Consider the following 21,091-nt stretch of genomic DNA (forward strand, 5'->3'; position numbering starts at 1 on the left):
ATATTGTTAGAGTGTCCGATGTTTTGCGTTCGTTTCTCGCTTCTCCAGAAGACGCTTCTGAAGACGCAGCCAAGTTTGCCAAGAGTTTTTTCCCAGGAGGTGAAAACGTACTGTGTGATTTGATATCCAAGATCTCAGTTCGATTTAGTAATAACAGCTTGTCGCAAAATGGCACCAGAGTAGAAACATCTAAAGCACAAGAAATTTGTAATTACTCTACTCGGCATGATTGCCGGGAAATGCTAAGCCAGGAAAAAGATGCTCGCTGTCAAGGTGGAAAAATCTGTACACACTTGCTCGATTTCATCGTCCTGTTGATGGCTGCGGTTGGAAACTTTACAGCGGCAACAGTTGATGAAACAAGCCAGAAATCTGAGAGAAAATCTATTCCTGTTGACTTGACGGAGGAGGAGGAGAGGACAGAAAACTCTTTTAAATCCTTCTCGCTGAGAATATGGAAAAGAGGAGTACAGAGTACATCACTATTTAAAGACAAAAAAACAAATGGAACACCTAAATATGATAAAAGTAGCCAATGTAACGACGTTATTACATCTGAGAGTGCTTACAGAGAAAATAATGAGAAAAATACAAATGAGAAGGAAGCTCTCAAAAGCGAAAAACATGAAGTGAAATTCACGGAAAAAGAAACAAAATGGACAGCTCTGGTTGGTGCCGTCCATCAGGAACAGTCATCAGATGGCGAAAATGCACACAGACACTACACTCATAAAAGCAAAGACAATACAGATGCAGGTGATTCGCAACGGAAAACATCTAAAAGAAAACTTCCACATTTGATAGACAGTTTTTTCAAGTCGGCTTCAGTTGATGTCGAGGCTTCGGAATCTAGGGAATCAAAATGGCTGGAAAAAGTTCGAAACTTACAAGAAGAAAAAAAGGCGATAACGAGAGAAAACTGTGCTCTTCAGTCTCAAGTAAACGGGTTATTCCGTGAAAACAATGAAATGAAAAGTTTCCTAAGGAAACAGCAAACAGAGATAGAGAGTTTGAGTCAGGAATACGGTCTGCTTCAGATAAAATTAGAAGAGCAGGAACAAAGCACTCGACACCAGACATTTCTACTGAATTCTCGTCTAGAACGACTTCAAAATGCGAAGCTTATAGCTGATCAGCGATGCTTAAATTTAAGCCTCAAACAAGAACGTCTTGTTGTCTATGAAGAGCATGTTACGATGATCTGTCTCCGTGTCATTACAACAGTACGAAGGGAGTTGCAAGACACAAAGGCGCTGTTCGATGATCGACCGAGGGAAAGATGTTCTGCTACTATGACAAACATGGCATGGGATGACTGTCAAGTAAACGGGGAGGGGATGACATTACTTGATGTCCACAAGAACCTTCAAAAAGAAGTGTTGGAACTAGTCGAAAGGTACAGAACCATCAAACAGGCACTGGCTACAGCTAGAGACCAAGGAACACGCGAAAATCATTATGACGAACAAGTGATGTTAGACAACAATTCAACCACAGAATCAGATTCCAGTTGTTATGTAGTTCGCCATCACTGTGCTCATGGAAATGAAGGATGTCTATTCTTTAATCTGGAAAATGAATGCGTTAGGTGTGAGCGATGCAACAGAGAAATATCTTTTAGGATGGGTGTCAAAACAAATAGAAAGGGTAACAAAGCCAAGCAACGACTAGGAAAACAATTTTACATGTCATAAAAGACTTTTCAAGGAAACAATATAATGATATTTCAGAACAGTGGCTAACTCCATGACTCAATCAGTTGCTTCATCACTATTAGATGTTATCATAATTAATTTGGAAGCATGCCTTAAAAGCCATCCACATGAAGCATGCACGCCACAGCAGTTGCAAACCCTGATAATAGTTCTAAGAAGGAGTAATAGTGCACTAAAAAACTTTGATAAAGTAATGTTAAAACGATTGTCGAAAGTAATACGAGATTGCTTTAGTTTTGCTTTACTTTGCTCTGTAATATTGTTCGACAAAACTTACGCCATCCTCACGCAATCAATCAGCAGATGCAAAACGTAAGTCAATTATGACTTGGTTTTACTCACGTTTTCTAACGCTTTACGTTGTTGGCTTATTTTGTTCTTATTGGCTCCTTGTGGTGTGTTCCCCTGTGTACAAATGGTGGTTGTAATTACTTTGATTTTGGATAAAGACACTAAATCGAAAAGCGCCTTAAGAAATGAGCTGTAAGCAAATGTAGTCCGGCCTTCTCTGTAGGTTTTCCGCTCTTTCATTTCTTAGAAATAGGGAACAGAGTTTAGTGGCTGGGGTTAGCAGCAGCAAATGTGTTTGAGGTGAAGCAAAATAAAGTTGACCATAATTCTACCACGCATTTTATAAAAACGCGCTCGCTATCATTATTGCTCTGAGTAGGCGATTGCGCAGAACTGATTGTCAAACCAGTAAAGAGTAAAAACGAGTGGTTTCTATTTCAAAACGACTGTAAATACCGTCTGACTTGCAATTTCGAATCGAGCTAGGAATTGCCTTTGACCAAATCTTTTGGGGTGTTTTCAAATCTCCCTCTGTAGTTTAGTTGAGAGATTTTGATTTTTCCTGCGCAAATTAAACAAGAAAAGGAAAACGAAACAAACAATGAAAAACAAAAAGTCTAATGATACCAAGCGTAAGAAGGGTGCAACAATGCTGTGTGATTCTCCAAATTTTTTCAAAATTTAGATTCCTATTATTAGCAGTATTTACATTTTAACAATTGCAATGAATCGTGCGAATCATTTGTTTGTTTTTAGTTTTTCTCTATTGAAACAGATCTGATGTCAACAAATGAATTCTCGTCTTTGCTTTTGAAAGAAAAGTGAAAAAAAATCACAGAATACAACATCAGGAAGTTGGAGTCTAAAAGATTCGCGCTGTGGAAACTGGATTAAAAGGTTGGAGTCGGCGAGCTCTGGCCGAGTTACGTCTTGTACAGGCAACTTGCCCTGATATTCCCACTCTCCACCCTGGACAGAAAATAGATTCCGGCGAACTATCGAGGATACTCGACTACATACTGTGTGGGCAACTGCATTGAGTGGCTTATACCACCCATGAAGGAGTAACAATACTTCAAGATACTGTAATTGAGGCGAAAGCAATACGGATAAGCCTCGTCCGTGAGCTGTATGAGTCAGTATCGTATCCAGGTTTCAAGAAGTTTTGGCCTCGCTCGGAATTTTGCATGCGGCATGAGTTCAGTTTCCCTGGCTTCGATAGTGTGTAGTTGTCACGATATAACATGATTAGTTTGAAGCAAAAAACTGCTAAGTCATAATTTATTTATTGCGTTCTTAGCTTTGTTTATTATTCATAAGTCCTCTTTTCTCTTTAAATAACTTTTTCTCTGACTAAGTTAAACGAGAAAAGACCGAGATAAGTCCAAAAAGAAAAAAAACAATTGGCAAACACTTTCTCAGCGCTCGACGCAAAGAAAGTTGCTCTAGACTTGAAGTTTGTAAACATTTATCTCGATCAGTAATACGTCAGATGGAATATCTTTGATCATTCGCTACATTCTTACAACCATACCTTTAGACCTCGAGTTTGAACTTGGCAATTATCTGTCACAGAAGTTACTGGTAAACTGGACTAAGTTTCCGTCTCGCGATTCTGACAACAAAGGATTTCAGTCAAGTTTCTGAAGAAACCCGGTAGATCATGTCATCTGTGAATAAGCGAAAAAAATCATCCGGGTTACTGGATCAGGTGTATGGAGATGACACGGAAGCTTTCTTAAACGATTTGGTCAATGACGATTTTTCAGATTGGAAGAACTTTGATAACAACGCCTCTGAAAATGCAAAGCAGCAAACCAGTAATGTCAATAGAGGGGAACCTTCTGTGAACTCTGTTGAAACCAACGAACCCGGAGTAAAGGAAGTTGTGCCAGTCAACAGAAGCAAACAAAATACGTCGGTAGCGAAACCCTTAACAACAGCAGGAAGAAAAATATCGAAAGAAGAATTAGCGCTAACCACAAAAGCTACATGTCATGTTCAAAGTTCGCCGAGAAAGTGGTCTCGATTCCCACAAAGAACTCCTGAACCGTCTCTGTGGTTGAAGAAAAAGACTTACGATTCTCCTAAACAAACTGAGACAAGTAAAGATAATGATTCACTCAACGAAACTAATATTCAGGAATCTTCTGACCAACTGCCGCAAGTTGAACTTGAGCAAGAGACCTGGGAAGAGGAGCTAGAGCGAAATTTTAAAGAGAGGCAAAATAAGGTGGCAAATTATCTCAAGACTCTGCAGCTGGAGAGTAAAAAAGAGCGCTGTAATACAGACAAACAATCGCGGCGGAATTCAGTTAGTTCCGAGGATTCAATAACGACAAGTTCTTCTTCGTCATTCTCTCTTTCTGATCATAACAATGATTTAAAGTATAACTCAGCATGCACCGTAGAAGAATTAGTTGATCACAAAATGAAAGATGTGGAAAACAAGTTTAACAGCAGCATTTGCGATGCGTGGGTCGACGATGTCGAACTTGCTTTGCTTTTGATTAAGAAAAAATCCAAACAAGCAGACGTGAAAAAAAATGAAGTTAAAAGCTTGTTTGAGGACATCTTAGAGCAAAAGTAGGAATATCCATATTTCTTTTTCCACCGTTTGCTTCCATTTGCAAAGCTCAGTGCTGATAGAACTTCTGGTCAGACTTGATGGGAGACTGTGGCTAACTGTTTAGCAACGTAAACGGTGGATCATGTGGTCCACATTTGGGCTTTGACCAAGTCATGATATTGTGTTTTGGGGCAAGAGACTTAAATCTCACGGTGTCTACCTTCGTCGAGGAAAACACAGTCGAATTTAAGGGCCGAGTACTTCAAAACGTGACGAATTTCTGGGCATTACACGCCGTAGACTAGTATCCTACTCAGTTGGGAGGGGTCATATATCTCATTATGGCCACATGTTACAGAGACCTGGCTAAGCTGCCACCTGACGATGTACCACTAGGCCCTGACACTATGTCTTATCAGAACATAAGTTGTTGACAAAGATTACAGTCGGAGGCGTTGTGCAGAACATTTATAATGTGAAAAAGAGCCTCTTTACATTCTCGAGTCAATCATATTGCTCTAAGGAAATAAAACTTGCGGCTGCTTTTCCACATTCCCTCTGAAAAAGCAACACCGACGTGCAACTTACGCCATAAGTATCACACTTCATTTGCGGAGGCCTCACAAGAACTTCTGATGCGTTCTCCGAAGTACAGGAAACTCGTTTTAGTATTAATGCCATGATGCTTCAGCTGGCCTTTCAAGTAGAAGCTATCTGACTCCGTGTTTTAAACCATGCAGCTGTCCCTTTGGACAGAAAATACTGTTCCGGGCTTTTGAAAGTCATATTGTTTACTTTTGTCGTTTCGGTTCACAGACGTGATAATTACGAAAAGAGGACACGATTGATCAGTTCAGAATGCGTGAATGCATTTTCAAAGAATTCAAAATAATGAAAACACCTTGGTAATTAGGAGCGACCTGATAACCACCTCTGTTTAATTGACTTTCAAAACCCAAAAAGAGATAGTGTTTGCGATTATAAACGTATTATAAGGCCCCCTAACTTCGCAGCTAATTTAAAAAATTCCGTATTTGAGTTTACTGGGTTTCGCGCTTGGTCAATATTTATCAAATCTGCACTGAGGCATTGATACTCTCCTTTGTAATATTTTGATTCAGTGTTTTTTATGTTGTTCCGTGTTTTAATCTAATATGAAAATGAAGGTATTACCTAAAACCTTACGCTCCTTGCAATCACAAAATACAGATGGTTCAGCCGTCGTTCTAACTTTATCTACGCTGAACGAATTATCGGATAAATTAATTAAAATTTCAAACTTTCCTTTTGTTTTAGAGTTTTAAAACGCTGACGCATTTGTTTCAATATCGAACAGCACGTTTAGTGAGTTTACAATCTTCTCAGAAAAAGTCATCGGGGTGAACTCGATCATTCTCTTCACTCGATTCTGCCACCAATACCTGGCCATATCTGAGGTATATTAGAACTGTTTAAATTACTTCCTCGTGCTCTTACAGTCAAGCACTTCAGTTAATGTTTGAATAAGTGCCGCGGACTACAGTTTAATTGTGCCGTGAGAATGTCGGCGATAACGAAGTATTCAATTCAGTCCCTGTGGTTAACAACGTTAAAATTCTGTATCCTCTAAGACATGAACTTTAAACACGGACCCATCTATGGAATACTCCTCGGTGCTTCCAACCTCTTGAACTTGAAGAATTTGAAAAAGCACATTCAACGCTGCCTGGTTTTTGTGTCGTGTTGACTGCGTTCTGTAAAGTCCCTCCAGTTGTTTTCTATAGGATGCAATTTGTACAAGTTTGGCGAACGTTTCCTCGTTGCTGCATTTGCGAGGTGTGAATTTCGTCAGCAGCACAAAACACTTAGCCTTGTCACTATTTTTAACCATTGTCGAACAGTTCAGTTCACGGCTGATACCTGGTCTTCACAGTTATCGTAATATTCCAAGCACAAATCTTTACCCAGTGTCTTCCCTTTTCTAACCTTGCCGTTTAGAGGAACATAACGCTGAATCTTGCTGGCATTAGAGCTGCAGCTGTAAAGTGTAATTAACTGAAAAGAGATGCAAACTTTGTCACCTTTGATCAATAAGCATAAAAGTACAATAAGATGTTTACGTAGGTAACTACAATTATCCCTCCTTATCTTGACGCTTATCTGTGGAGCAATGCTTCAGTTATGTTGCTGTATATTGATTAAAACACGATGTCCATTGTGTCTTGAACAATAGCGTCAAGCCACATGATCAGGCTACTAAGGCCACAGACATGAATATGGAACAGAGAGAAGCACAATTTCACAGAAAATCTCAATGGGATGATGACTTTTATCGCTAACAATTAAAATTTTGGCCATTTTACGATTACAGTTGACCCGAAATAACACAAAATGACACAGTCTAGAGAGGAAAGCTTTGTTCGGTTAACCTTTTTTACTACTAACGGTTAAATTTTTAGCTTCTAGTTTATAGGTATATTTCTAGTTTTTTAGTTTCTTAGATTCTCAGAGTAAGTTTTAGATATAATTTTAGGGATAATTTTACAAAATGCCTCGATCAAGTAGTGGATACATCTTTGCGCTATATAAACGAACTATTATTATTATTAAGTTTCTGTGGTTCTTTTCTCACGATCAGTTGACTAAAAACATTTGTACTCGATCCACTGTTGCCCTTTTGTAATGATAAGATTTTTAGTTATCAGTGTTTTTGCTAACGCCAAAAGGATATACATAATTCAACGTAGAAACTGCGAGATTTTACTAAGCTTAGCAAAGCGTAAATACTACCAGTTCCTATTTAGTCAGCCGTAAACTGTTCGTTGTGCTCTGTTAGAACTCTACTGACTCCAGTCATTGTTTAAAAGCTCCTAAAGGGGAGAACCAAGACTTACTGACTAAATTTCATTTCATTTAAAAAAAAATGCCTTTGTTATGTCCCATTTACATAATTATTTTATTGTTCCGATACTGATTTGGATTCTATGTTGTGAGCGATTTTCCTAAGCTATGGCTCCAGAGGAGCTGCAGAAATATTGGCTAGGTTGTACCGTTGTTCAATTGGTGATTGTTTGAATCACCAAATTTCAATACCCATGTCACTTCAGCCGCTCTAATTTTTTCGTTTTTTTTTTAAAGAAGCGTGCATAAACATGACCGACCATAGTTTTCTTCTCGAATTTTCCGAGCGCCAAACAGTTTGGTTTTTCAAACTAATAAACCTCTCACTTGTCAGTCATCTTAATTTTCCAAAGCACCCGATACGTTGAATAAAAATTAACTGCTTAAAAAGCTTGAGAATTTCAAATGTACTTGAAACGGCCTCCTGAGTGAGAAAAACTGTTTAATTCAGAAATTGTGGTGTTTAACTGTCGTCGTATTTTTTACGACTCAAGTGGGATAATTAAAATTTCTTTATTATTCACCATCAGCCCTTTTTTCCTGTATAGTTTCCGAAAACTTAGTTCATTAACCAGTTATCTAGAAGCTTCCAATGTTGGATCAGAGTGTTAAAATGTTACAATTTGCACCAGCACTCTATTCAAGAACCCTCGACGAGGAACTACCCCTTCCAAAGTCAAAATAATAGCAAGGAAGCATTCCTGCAGAAAAGACTCTCCATCCACCCCTCCCCCAAATTATATGGATGTAAGGAAAATGTATTTTCATAGTTCCCATGTAATCTCCCAGATGAACCTCTCCTCAAATGGAGCTGTTAGGCACCCCTCTATTATAGGCATTCCTTTCAATGTCAACCCCCCTCGCTTCCTTAAATGGTAAGGATGTGGTTCTAAAGTTAATTTATTTAAAGTTTAACTGCACCTGCATCCAAAAGTGAAGACGACACATGTTGGTGTTAATACCACCAAAACCTGATGAACTAAATGGTGCTTGTGAATGAAAAATAACCTCAATTTCTCAGTTGTACCCATCACTTTTCCCCAAAATCTTATCCACAGTTTTGAGATAATTCAATTGTAGTTTTCCAAGTGAAACGAATATATTTCATCCTAATTTCCTTTGTATTTCCTCCTATAGTTTCTTTTTATCTTGTCTGTCTGGGACTTAGGAGCTGTTTACATGTTAATAGACACAATACATTATAACACTTTCATCAGCATATTGATGAAGAAAATATCCCTTTTTATCCAGGAATCGAAACCTGATCAACTTTTCCTCAGTTCCATCTTACATGCTCAGAGTTATGATAAATTTACCCAAGAAAATGATAAGAATCATAATAATCACCTGCTAAAACTGTGATGACCAATAAATGAACAATTACTAGCATGATATAGGAAATCACTACCTTCTTCTACCCTTACACCAATTTAAGTCTTCTGATAGGGGGATACGTTTAGGCAGTTGAGGACTTAATATCAAGCATCACTAAGTTTTTAGCATTAGTTGTCAACTAAGAATGCCGTCTAACCTGTCCTAAGTGGTCTCCCTTAAGGAATGGTATGGTGACTGCTTAATACAGGTTGCTTGCTCTATACAGGTTCCTCAGATAAGGGGTATTACAAATAAATGATAAAAACATCATTTTATACAATAATTAACCACTTAATGTACAAAAACTCCCCTCAAAATTCATTTTGGGAGATAAATATGGATTAAATTTTACTTGAAAGATAAATCTTAGTTCCACTTTAAGTGACTATTTAGTACAGGTGGGCAATACAGGTTATTGGGGCCTGGAAGAGAGTGACTGCCCCCACTTGATAGAAATAAAAATTATTGTAATTAAGGGATAAAAATTTCAGGACTTTAAGAGCCAACAGTATGGTGCTGCTATGTACAGGTTCAAATGTATAGTATGTTTAGAAAACAAAATAGTTTTCCTTGAAGAAAATTGTTTTTGTCTTCTGTAAGGACTTAGAGAGAGTTTATTTAAGTGTTAAGATCAAACAAGGGATTAGAGTTGTTTCCAGCGTACACAAACTAAAATAAAAAAAAAAACAAGAGCAATGTTATATTTTGACAATGTCTATTCCATCAACAGATTATCTTCATAGAAAAAGCATATAAATCTAAATACTCAATAACCTTAGCAGGGTTAGCTTAATAGTTTCTTGACCACCCTGGCTCAGGATTACAACACCACTGCTGACTGCACTTATTCTCTGAGAATTAACTTTTTTTTTGTTTTTTTTTTTTTTGTTTTTGTTTTTTTTTTTTGTATTTTATTAATTTTTATTAATTCAAAGTTACATACATTTTTCATAAACAAACATAATTCACATAAATAGACAGACACGGTAGATCATATATCTACATACACAATCTACAGTTCCTCTTAGCTCTCCTCGGCTTCTAAATATAATACTAGTACAGTGCAGCAACAAACATGAGATTCTATATCATCTAATAATTTTTGTACTTTTCCCATTTCATATTATGAGCTTTTAGCTTATTATTTGATTTTGCGATCATTGTCTCGAGTTGGTGGATCGTTTTAATTTTGAGGTTAATACTTTAATTGAAGGAAGAGATTTGTTCTGTCGGCAAGAATATAAATACTGTTTGGCAATTATTAAAATATGATTGATTAATAATTCGTCTTCGCACCTTAAAATACCAAACATTATATCTTTTTCAGAGAGGTGTTTTATCTTTACGCCTTGATTATCGAACCACTTTATTACCTCAGCCCAGAAATCCTTAGTACAACGACAAGAAATAAAAAAGTGCTCCAAGGATTCGTTCATTTCGCCACAAAAGGAACACGCCGGGGATGGAATAATACCAATTTTGTTTAAAAAAAGAATTTGTGATAAGACACCTGTTAAGTAGTTTATACTGGAATTCACGCGATTTTGTGTCCAAGGAAGTACGAAATGGCAAGCTGTAAATCTCTTTCCATTCTAAAACAACATTAACAAAATGAGTATTAAAATTCAGTTGGGCAGTCGGCGGAGTGATGATTCTATTTCGAAGTTCTTTATATATAGTCTTTGAAATGACTGTTTCAATTAAAACGTTTTTGTCATTAAAACTTAATTTAATTTCGTTATACAAATTGAAAGGCTCGTCAGCTGTAGAAGCAAGCGTGTTTAATGATTCACGCCATTCAACTGGCAAGGCGTCTATTACAGAAATAAGTCTAAATATATCTAACGGCGAGGTGTTTAATTCTCTCAACTTGTAATTACTTTTAACAATAAATTCGTTATTGTCCGAGATTAGATCCCCTATTCGAAGAATTCCTTTTTCTGCGAGATTTTTAAAATACACAGATTTGCCACCGATACAAATAAATTTATTATTCCACACAATAGCTTTTGAAAGATCTTGTCTATTTTGATCCTGTTTACTTGTGTGAGTTGCTGCGGAACATTTTGCGAAACTTTTTAAAGCATTCTTCATAAAATGCTGGAAGCTTTATGGGCAATTTCTTCAAATCAAAATCGCAACTTAAAATAAGTTTACCCCCCACAGGTTCAAGATAATGCAGTACAATTTTTTTCCAATTGCTCGGTTGATCGCTTGCCAACTTTTTGCAACAGAGGATTCTCTGAGTCTCTATTATAGAATCTAAATGTGGGGCTTTCAGTCCCCCATCTTCAATGTCACCAATAAGAGCAGAGCGTTTGATTTTGTCCTTCCCCTTCCAGATAAAATCGAAGATAATTTTGTTCACATCTTCCACAAATTCCCTATTTACTAATATCAAACTCGCGCAATACAGGAAAATAGGAATGATAAAAGTTTTGACAATTTTGAATTCTTCCGATAATCGTCAAATCCCTCCACCTCCAAATTCGTAGTTTTTGTTGAATGGAACTAATTAATTCATCATCATTTAATTTTTGTTTCAATCGAAAATCATAGGTAAAGTGCACTCCCAGAATTTTAACAACTTTTTTAATTTTTAAGTTGCATGAAACGACATTGTCTTGTTGTAGAGTAGAAGAACAATTACCCAATATCATTATTTCTGATTTACCGTGGTTAATCTTCAGGCCTGAACAAGTCCCGTAATCTTCTATAAGTTTAAGAAAGTTCACAAGCGAAAGATTATCTTTCAAAAAACCAGTTAAATCATCTGCGAAAAGGCTTAATCTGATCTCTTCATTATCTACCTTAATACCATTAATATCTTTACTACTGCGTATGCTAATACAAAGAATTTCTAGCGCTATGATGAACAGGTAAGCAGAGAGGGGGTCTCCTTGTCTCACTCCCCTTTCAACTGCAAAGGGCTGGGTAGAAAAACCATTGTTTATGACACAACTTGAGATGTTGTTGTAAAATGTGTGTATGCATTGCAAAAATGATGGACCAAAACCAAAAGAGGTTAGAGTGCAAAATAGAAAATCTCTACTGACAGTATCGAAGGCCTTTTTGAAATCTATACAAATCATTCTCCCTTCAAGATTATACCTTTGTGAGAATTCCATGACATCTTCTATCGTTCTGACTGCGTCAAAAATAGTTCTTCCCTTAACATATGCACATTGATTATAATGTATGAGTTTGGTAAGACCTTCTCTAATCTTTTTGCAATAGCTTTTGACCCTATTTTTACATCCACATTGATAAGTGAGATTGGTCTCCAATTCGACAAATCCCGTTTGTCTTTATCCTTTTTCTCAATTAAGGTAATAATGGCTTCCTTTTGGGAATTTGACAACTCGCCATAATCATAAGAGTAGTTTAAACTGTCTACCATCAGATTTCCTAAAATGTGCCAAAAAGCTATAAAATTCAGCCATTAATCCATCATTACCTGGTGACTTGTTGCTTTCAAAAAGCTGAAGACTCTTGTAACACTAGTCAACGGTTAATTTTCCATCACAGTTTCGAGCCTCATTATAAGTGAGTTTCGGTATTTCAGAGTTATTCAAGAAAAATTTAGTATCTCCTCTGATGGTCTAAGGGGATCATGTTTACAAAGATTGGAATAAAAATTTTGTATCTCTTGGAGAATTCTTTTAAGGTCTGTGATTAGCACACCTTCACTGTTAAAGACTTTGCGAACAGAGCTTTTAGCTTTTTTATGCATTTCCAGATTTAGAAAATACTTGTTGCTTTTTTCGAATAATGGAATTAACTTGATTTTTCTTCATCTGCATACCTCAGGCCTCTTAAGACTTCAGCAATATTCAAATTTCCTTGCTTTGTAGTTTGACATATTGGTCTAAGGATTTGTTAAAATTTCTCCTTCCTCCTTTCCAATCATAAGTTTTTTTAATGTCATTTACATTGGAGACAAGAAAAATTATATTTGTAAATAAACTGAAATCATCAGAGGAAAATGCCCTCCATATAGTTCTTTCAAGCAAAATCCTCTGATTAAAGGTTGTAATTTTTTACCCTTCTGCAAATTGAAGAGTTAGCATAAGGTTTTATGAGTGTCTGTTGCACAGTTATCCATTTAAAGACCACTTTATTTAATAAGTATGCTCACTATCATAAATTACAGAAAACCATCCAAAAATAAGAAAGTGCTAAAAATACTCCTCATGATGTTTCTTCATATAAATTCTATTCCTTCAAACTTATTGTTGCCAATTAGAATCTCATCCATAAGCATCCTTCCATGAATATCATAGGCCACAATATATGAACGAATGGTTCCTTTGTCTTCCTCAGTCTTCAGTGCAACAAACAAGTTATCATCTGTCCCAGGAATAAACTTAAATGAAGAAAACCCGTGAGTCAAATTAAGTTCCCCAATGGTGTGCACATGAAAGTTTGTGAAATTTTCATCACAGGATATCAATACATTTGTTGCACGATGTTCATCATCTTTCTCATTATACATCTCATGGCTGGCTCTCCTCGGCAAGAAAAACCACTTCTTTTGTTTGTCACTCCAGTTTGCTGCTTCGTGTATAACATAACCTGGGTACTGGATCCCTAAGGCCCCTCGCAAGCCTTCATACCTGGACACCCAGTCATGATGTACCACATCTCCATTAGGCCCAATGCTTTTCACCCACTGTGGATTATGATTTTGGAAAACTCCCTCAACAGAAGTCCATTCCTTTCCAAGTCCACCAATGTAGAGAGTTTTACCTTTGACTGCCATCCATTCTGCTTTAAATCCCTTAGCTTCCGTGCCATCTCCATCTGGTAAAATCACCCAAGCAATAGTGTGCTTGTCGTGAATCTGGAAAACAACACCAGTGCGGTCATCAACAGCGTACAACTTCCCATTAAAAGCTATAAGTTCCGAAAGTTCCATTCCCCTTCCCTTCTGAGACAAAGTAGAGGATAAAATAACTATATCTTGATCCCACTCCACGGAAACCCGTCCATTGTTAAGGAGTGTTAAATATCCACGTTTGAATTGACTTGTCCATGTGTTTGCTTTGGAGGAAGACTTCGAATTTTCATCAAGATCCGCAATGACGCCGATTCTAAATCTCTTTCCCTGTGCTGTGGTTTCTGGACGAGTCAGAGGATATGTGTCGTTGTATTTCTTATCACAAGCAATTCTGTGATAATAGTCAATACTTGCACTGTTTCCAGTAGAATACACCGTGCTCTCGCCCGGCAACCACCAGTAAAAAAGCGCAATAACGAAGCTAATACCCACACCTATCAAGGCACATTTACGAACCAGGCCTTGCATATCGCTTTGGTTAGATGATCTGCGGTAAGGCGGCATAATAGTTACTCATTCAGTTGCCTTCACTTGAAATATTTGCTTCACTACGAAGTTGTACTACGCTACGCTGCCAGGCCTGCTCTTACCAGGAGTTCAGTCCGGAATATTTGACTGGACTGAACTTAAATATTTAGGACTTGGGAAGTACGTGTTTGTTTGCAATCGACTAATACTGTAACAACAAACTTAATTAATACATAATATTTTTGATACCGTTTATACTTTGAATACCTGTTTCCCCCAGAAATATTAGATCTGTGTCCAATTATGGGGAGTGGGTGTAACACGAACTGAGAGAATCTCATGTCTGATTTACCTGATTGAAATATATATACATACTAATGGGGCTCTCAGTTTATGGCATGTGTCCAGCATCAAAGGTTGACTGGTCAAAATGCCTTAAAACTTAGCTAGCAGTGCACAAGTTAAATATGGCTCTCAGTGAGAGCTTAAGGTTTCTTTAATGCCCTTTCCTTCTGCCTTATAGAACCCACAATAACAAGGGCAGGGCAAAGTAATGCCATGCAAACAGGTATACTGAAGAATAGCCAATTATAAATTCAGGTTAGATAGTGTTTCAGTACAAAGAAGACAAAGGTTTCATTTCGAATTTTCCCCTACTTAGTTCCCTGTCTACGTGCTCTCGAAATTAATAAGCTCCCACCCCCTCTCCCCCCCTCCCGGAGGTTTATTTGGATTAGGGTATTTTGATGCTTGTATCCTATGAGAGTCTCTTCATCCACTTCTTGGTTTACAGTCAGTGACAAATTTTGTCAATTTAATTCAAGACATGTTAGTCCCTTAGAATCAAAAGATAATTTAATTTATTTCAAGAGGACTACTAGCTAATAAATTAATACAACTGTGTAGTGATTGAACTTTACAAAGGGTCTAGACCATTGATATTTATTCTGTGATAATTACGATCTAATGCTTAATTTTAAAGAAAATTTGAAGGAGAAGGATTGATAAACTTATTGCAATATTTCCACAACCAAAGCGAATGAACAAGAAATGACTAACAATAGTTATATTGAACGGAGTCAAATATATTAGGTAGAACTTAAATACAGGGTAAAGCTTGTTCTAAGCAACTTTACAGTTACCTTTAGCTAATATCACCATATCCAGCTTAATAATACTACCATGAGGAAGTAACTGCACAGCATATACATTAAAAAAAATTTTAAGTAAACATAAATCCAAAATGGTCATAGAATGTAATAAGTGAACTTCAAAACACTATCTTCCGATGTGAGCTCATGCAAAAACATAAACAAACAGGAGAACAGCAATAGAATACAACCATACCTCTCAATAAAATTTGGAATGGATAAGAATGAAAAAATGGTCATAAAAAGCTAAATGGTAAAAAAAAAACACTGATTATGCAGGCAACAGAAAAGGACTCTTAAGTTGGAAAGTGACTGACATTTATTCATGAGCTTGTGCACCTGTAAATCTTTGATTTGTATTGTATATAAAAGTTTCTTTCTCCTTCTTTGTAAAATTATGATGACCAATTTCCATTACCTTCTTGGTTGAATGTTGAAAACATTTGAGGAAAATTGTTTCAGCTGGGAGACAATGTAATTTTCTGCATACAGCCCAACATTTTGATCACATTTAATTACCTCTGTACAGTCAGTGTGCATAAATTGTGAGTATATACAGAGCAGTATGAATTAAATAACTATTTACAGTATTGTTACTAGTAATAAGTTTTGCAATCTATTTCCTTTGTCTTTCTTAACATGATGGACTTGACATGCTATTAATTTAAATAAATATCATGACCTTTCTTTAACTTCTGATGATTTTGCTTTTTTGGCAACAAATGGCTGTTGAATCAGGTTATGTAGTCTCTGAGCCTAAATAAAGATTAAATAAATAAATAGTCAATTACAAATTACTGGAAAGCATTAATAAAATCATGCCTCATAACAGGAAAATCTGAATTCATTGATAACCATTATGTTAAGATAGGAATAATTTCGATTTGCTAAAATTCAATACAGAACTCACAGGAGAGTGTAGGATTATACCTTTTTTCATGAAGAAAAATGACATGATCTGGTTACAATAGTAAAATGTTCTCCTAGTGCACTCCCTCAGAGTTGCTTTCCAAAGTACTTAGTATATCAAAGTAATAATTAAAATGATGATCATAATTATAATAATGATAATAACAATAATAATAATTATTATAATTATAGTAATTACAATAATAATAATAACAATGATAATAATCAGAAATCTTACTACTTTCTACTGAAAGAAGAAGTTTAACCTTCACCACTAATTAAAAATACACCATGCAAACCTTCAAAGGCCCAAATCCAGGAAGTAAAGCCAAGTCGTCCTTTGAGACTGTTGCCATATTAGCAAGGGACTACAAGAGTTAAAAAAATATTACAATCATAGTTATGATATGTAAATGATGAAGCTTTATCAGTACTTTGCAGACAAGAACAGCTAAAGGAAATTTTGAAGTTTTCAGGGATATCAAACCAAACTTAATTGTTAAATGAGAGAGAATCAAAGGTATTAAATGTAATCTGGCTTTTTGGAGGATGCCACATAAGCCCTCTTTGGAATTCAGGAATTGTTCTGCATCATCCATTATAAAATTTGACAATGAAAACAATAATTTCTGTAAAGCTGTAAAGATAACCCTTAAAAAGAAGCTCTTTCTTGTCGAGGAAAGCCTAGAACTATACAATGTCATATGACACTCTTCTTAAATTGTTAAGGAATGTATTATCATAATGATACTTTGTTTGATGCGATAGATTGCTTTCCAAATAAACAAATTAAAACTTGGAAAATAATATAGAATAGAAAGTACCCTTTTGACCAATTGCAAAACAAATCCTTTGTTTTTCTCAACAATTTGATGTAAAATAATTTTTAAAAAAATTATTTTCACTCAAATTATAACATTGGTTTACCATGAAAATGGGTATTTCATACTTCAAATCTATCTCACAGTGGACTGGTACATGAAAAGAAAATTATTTAACCTTTTTTTTTCTGCATGGTGAGAAAATACCCCAAATTTTCCTTTAGCTTTCTGTATGCAGTATACTATAAAGATTGCACTGGGTTAATGTCTAAAATTAAGACATAGTTAGCTACTGCTCAACAGAAAGTCATTTATTGTCATGATTCATAGAACTCCCCTCAAAAAAAGTAAGAAAAGCCTCCCTCCTCATTCTATTATTAGGACAAGTTAACATTACAAGCTTGCAATCTTCTATTCTACCATGATTGATTCAGAGTCAAATCCTCCATCCCTCCTCTCTTCTTTCCTTTGCCCATCACACACCCTGTTGGTACAAATTTAATTTTCTTTCCAGGCTTCTGCTGCAGCTGTAAAACTCAAAGGTGGCTGCCATGATTTACTTTAAAAAAAAATACCCTAACTGAGCTCTCACTCACCAAAATCATGCTTGCTCTCCAGACCATCACCCCATAAAAAATTTTTCCATTATATTTCTTTATATAATTTTGTTAAAGTGAAGGTAGATCAACTGAACCAGGAGATTGAATGCAAGCTCTTACCCCAAATGTGGAGCTGAGAGACACTACATCTGTTTTGTTTACTCCTTTCACAGTGGTTAAGCAATCCGTGAGCTGGATTAAAAAGAAATAAGATCTTATTGATAGTTTGAAACAGTGACTATAACTTGATTACACAATAAGACAAAATAAGTAAGAAATAAGGGAAACAATATTTGATTGTTTTATTCTCTGAACATCTCAACATCAGTAAACACAGAGATATGCTCTAGAGGAGTACTAATAATATATCCTTAATTTTTTTGCTATCTGCTTTAAAATTTACCACACAAGCAACAAAAATAAATTGAAGGTCTCTACATGTACTCCTCTTTCTACTCTACCATCCAGAGCTAATAAATGTTATCTAATTAATTACAGATTTTCATCTTTTGCCCTACTTTATTCTCACCTTTTTAAATGAAAACCAAATTAAGTTCCTCTAAAGTATACTTGTGCTTACAATATTTAAAGCTTTCAAAGTAAAACCTTTGACTGTAAACACACAAAGAATAATGGAAATATCACCTTGCTGAGGTAATCTCCTTCACTTTGACCAAGAAGAGCATCAGGTGGTTTATTTTCATAAACTTTGTAAGTTTCAAGATATCTTCCTGCCTCCTCTGAGCTATAAAAGTATGACAATAAACAAACATACACAAGAGTACACAAATAAAAAAAAAAGTCTCTGTCAGTATGTACAATTTTAATAATCATGATTCAATTCCCCATCAATACTGTAAAAGAACCTGCAGCTCACAGTTAAAAGAATTCAGAAAACCCAGAACAAATACATGTCAGACCATTTCATCAGTACACATGCATGACAATAGGTCAGTGATAAGAACAAGAGAATTTAAGGAACTTCATGGAAAATTTCTCAACATTCTGACATTTTGTGTAGGTAGCTGCAGTATAGAGATATAAACTAATAGCAAAGGTGCATAGCTAAGACGTAAATAACAGAATGGGAAAATAGTGTTTACATGCAACAGTATGGAGTGTAACTTTGTACCTCCAGGCAAGCATAAGAGTACAGTCAGCCATCAGTGCCATTTTAGAAAGCTCCCTTATCGTCTGGTGAGGATCTTTCTAAAACAGAAATATTGTTGGAAAAAATGATAACTCTTATTAACATTCAAACAAATTAAATGTCTTTTTAACTATTTGTAAGTTTCTAACAAAGATCTAAGACTTCCAATTTTGAAGGATTGACAATATAAGAAGACTTTTTTGTTACCAACAATATATAACATTATCATCCATCTTCACAGTATAAAAATAACATGCATTTTGAGCTCAAACATCCAGCATTATAGTATCCAACTGCACTTAGAAAATGCATAAATTGGGTACAAATATTGTGCAATATTTGAACAGTTGATTGTTTTGTATTATAAAAAGCCTGTTTAATCTGTCAGCTGAGTGTGCTACAATTCTCTTACTGTTTCGCTTTTCCTGTCTCATCAGAAAAGTGAAGAAAATAAAGCAGTTGGATAATCAGTAACTTATGAGACATTTTGGTATGAAGTATTAGTGAGTATTTTTAAAAGTTGTTTGTATTTTGGTTAGCCCTATGGACTCGCCAAAATATGGTACAACTCATAAAAACACTATGCAAGACTATACACCACAATGTCTCATAATATATTTATAGTCTCAATCATGTTTTTCTTGACTATATTTCAAGAAAACAAATCAAACTGCTTTTCCCAGGAGAAAACATTAATTAGAGGATACATCATTGTTGGGTGCTGCAAATACTTACCACATCAACTTGAACAAGAAGTATTCTAAGTTCATATCTCTGTCCAAGGAGTTTCAGTCTCTCATGGATGTACTCTGGGTTGAAGTGATGATACCTTAAACTTAACAAAATGTAGGATTATATTGAAAACTAAAGCTCAATTAAAACTTTTTTGCAAAGCTGAGGCAGATGTAAGTGATATGTTTTAATCATTTTAATACACATGGCAGTGAAATATATTAATATTTTAACAATACACAAAAAATTCCATTTTAGTTTTTGAGGTGATAAAAACATTTATGTGCTATGTGATTATAAGCAAACACAGTCATAATCAATCATGTAGTGAAACTGACCTTGTTATAATTACCAGTAAATCATTACATAACTTTAAGGGATATTATTCAATTGAAACGTTGTCATTTCAAGATTCCCATTAAAAGCCAGACCTTGCAACCAGAGCCACAATACATGCACTTTGTTTCACTCCCTGTCTGCCCCTGCCCAGAAGTGATTTTAATGCTTATTTATGTCAAAAAGAGTAAGCAACAAGACAACATTAAGAATTGACACAACATTAAGAACTGACACTGTTTCATACCTTAAAAACAGAGCACAAGTTGAAGGACCCAGCACATAATCTGGAATAATATCTCCCATCTCCCATGGAACATTCCTGATATGTTTTAACACTGGATTTCCCTTCTAAAGCACACAAAAAATAGAGCAACAAAAGAAGTTACAAACATTTTTCCCTCAATAGAAAGAGTAAGGATTTGTAAACACAAATTTGCAACTTCTGTTGAAAATAAACAAATTTAATGATTAGAGAGTTATGCTCAGCTAAAGTTAATCATGAAAAAGGAGTATTAAAAACATCCTTTTTAACATAAATCACTGAGCTCTAGAGCTGATCTTAAACCTTTGTATGACAACTTGGCCAATTTTTTTTTAAATAAAATTTTATAAACCTCTCCCATGTCCTCCAAATAATCAATACTTTATAGATCAAATAATTTCCATTACTTGGGCAATGTCTGGTATTCTTGTTAGACTGAATTGAACAACATCTTGGTGAATCTTTCCTTTCAAGCTTTGCCTCCAATCTATCAATGGTTATTGACCTATTAAGGCCAGTGGACTCAAGAATGGCCAGAGAAAAGCAACAATGACATGGAGGAGTATCAGCAGCTTGATGAAATAAAGTGGGAGTGAAAGAAATACAAACATTTGGGCCCATTCCATAGTTTGCTGATTTTCCCATAAAAATAAAAGCAAATATTTAGTTCATCTGAACTAATTTACCTTAACCCTTTAACTCCCATGAGTGACCAAGACAGAATTTCTCCTTACAATATCAATACAATATCAATTAGATAAGTAATGAGAATAAAGAAAAATTTCTATTTGGGGATAATTAGTTGATCCAATCCTAAATTCTCTACACTAACATTATGAGAAATGTATGGTTGACATAAAGGAGAATTAGAAACTCAATCTAGGAGTTAAAGGTTAAAATTTATATATCATGGTACCCATCATTATTACCTGTCTTGGATTAACAATAATAGCATTTCTGTTTGATTTTGAAGTCACAGGTACAGATGAAC

The 21,091-nt window shown here is 35.5% G+C and overlaps 2 protein-coding genes across 2 annotated transcripts in view; both read right to left on the reverse strand.

Moving 5' to 3' along the window:
- Positions 1-12,929: 12,929 nt before the first annotated feature.
- LOC113682144 (soluble calcium-activated nucleotidase 1) lies at positions 12,930-14,244 on the reverse strand. Its single transcript, XM_027199301.2, has one exon. The coding sequence runs from the start codon at positions 14,171-14,173 to the stop codon at positions 13,034-13,036; it is 1,140 nt and encodes a 379-aa protein (XP_027055102.2). The 5' UTR covers positions 14,174-14,244; the 3' UTR covers positions 12,930-13,033.
- A 730-nt stretch (positions 14,245-14,974) lies between these two features.
- LOC113682149 (DNA excision repair protein ERCC-1) overlaps positions 14,975-21,091 on the reverse strand; it is a 7,389-nt gene continuing 1,272 nt past the window's right edge. The window contains exons 2-9 of the mRNA XM_027199306.2: positions 21,030-21,091; positions 20,083-20,186; positions 19,503-19,602; positions 18,750-18,826; positions 18,263-18,362; positions 17,738-17,809; positions 16,497-16,565; positions 14,975-16,044 (exon numbers count right to left, since the gene is read on the reverse strand). The exon at positions 21,030-21,091 is cut by the window's right edge and continues 20 nt beyond it. Of these exons, the coding sequence (XP_027055107.2) occupies positions 15,964-16,044; positions 16,497-16,565; positions 17,738-17,809; positions 18,263-18,362; positions 18,750-18,826; positions 19,503-19,602; positions 20,083-20,186; positions 21,030-21,091 (665 nt within the window). The 3' untranslated portion in view covers positions 14,975-15,963. The remainder of the gene's footprint in view (positions 16,045-16,496; positions 16,566-17,737; positions 17,810-18,262; positions 18,363-18,749; positions 18,827-19,502; positions 19,603-20,082; positions 20,187-21,029) is intronic.

Source organism: Pocillopora damicornis, chromosome 10 (assembly GCF_964200805.1).
Source record: "Pocillopora damicornis chromosome 10, jaPocDami1.2, whole genome shotgun sequence".
In the NCBI taxonomy this organism is placed as follows: domain Eukaryota; kingdom Metazoa; phylum Cnidaria; class Anthozoa; order Scleractinia; family Pocilloporidae; genus Pocillopora; species Pocillopora damicornis.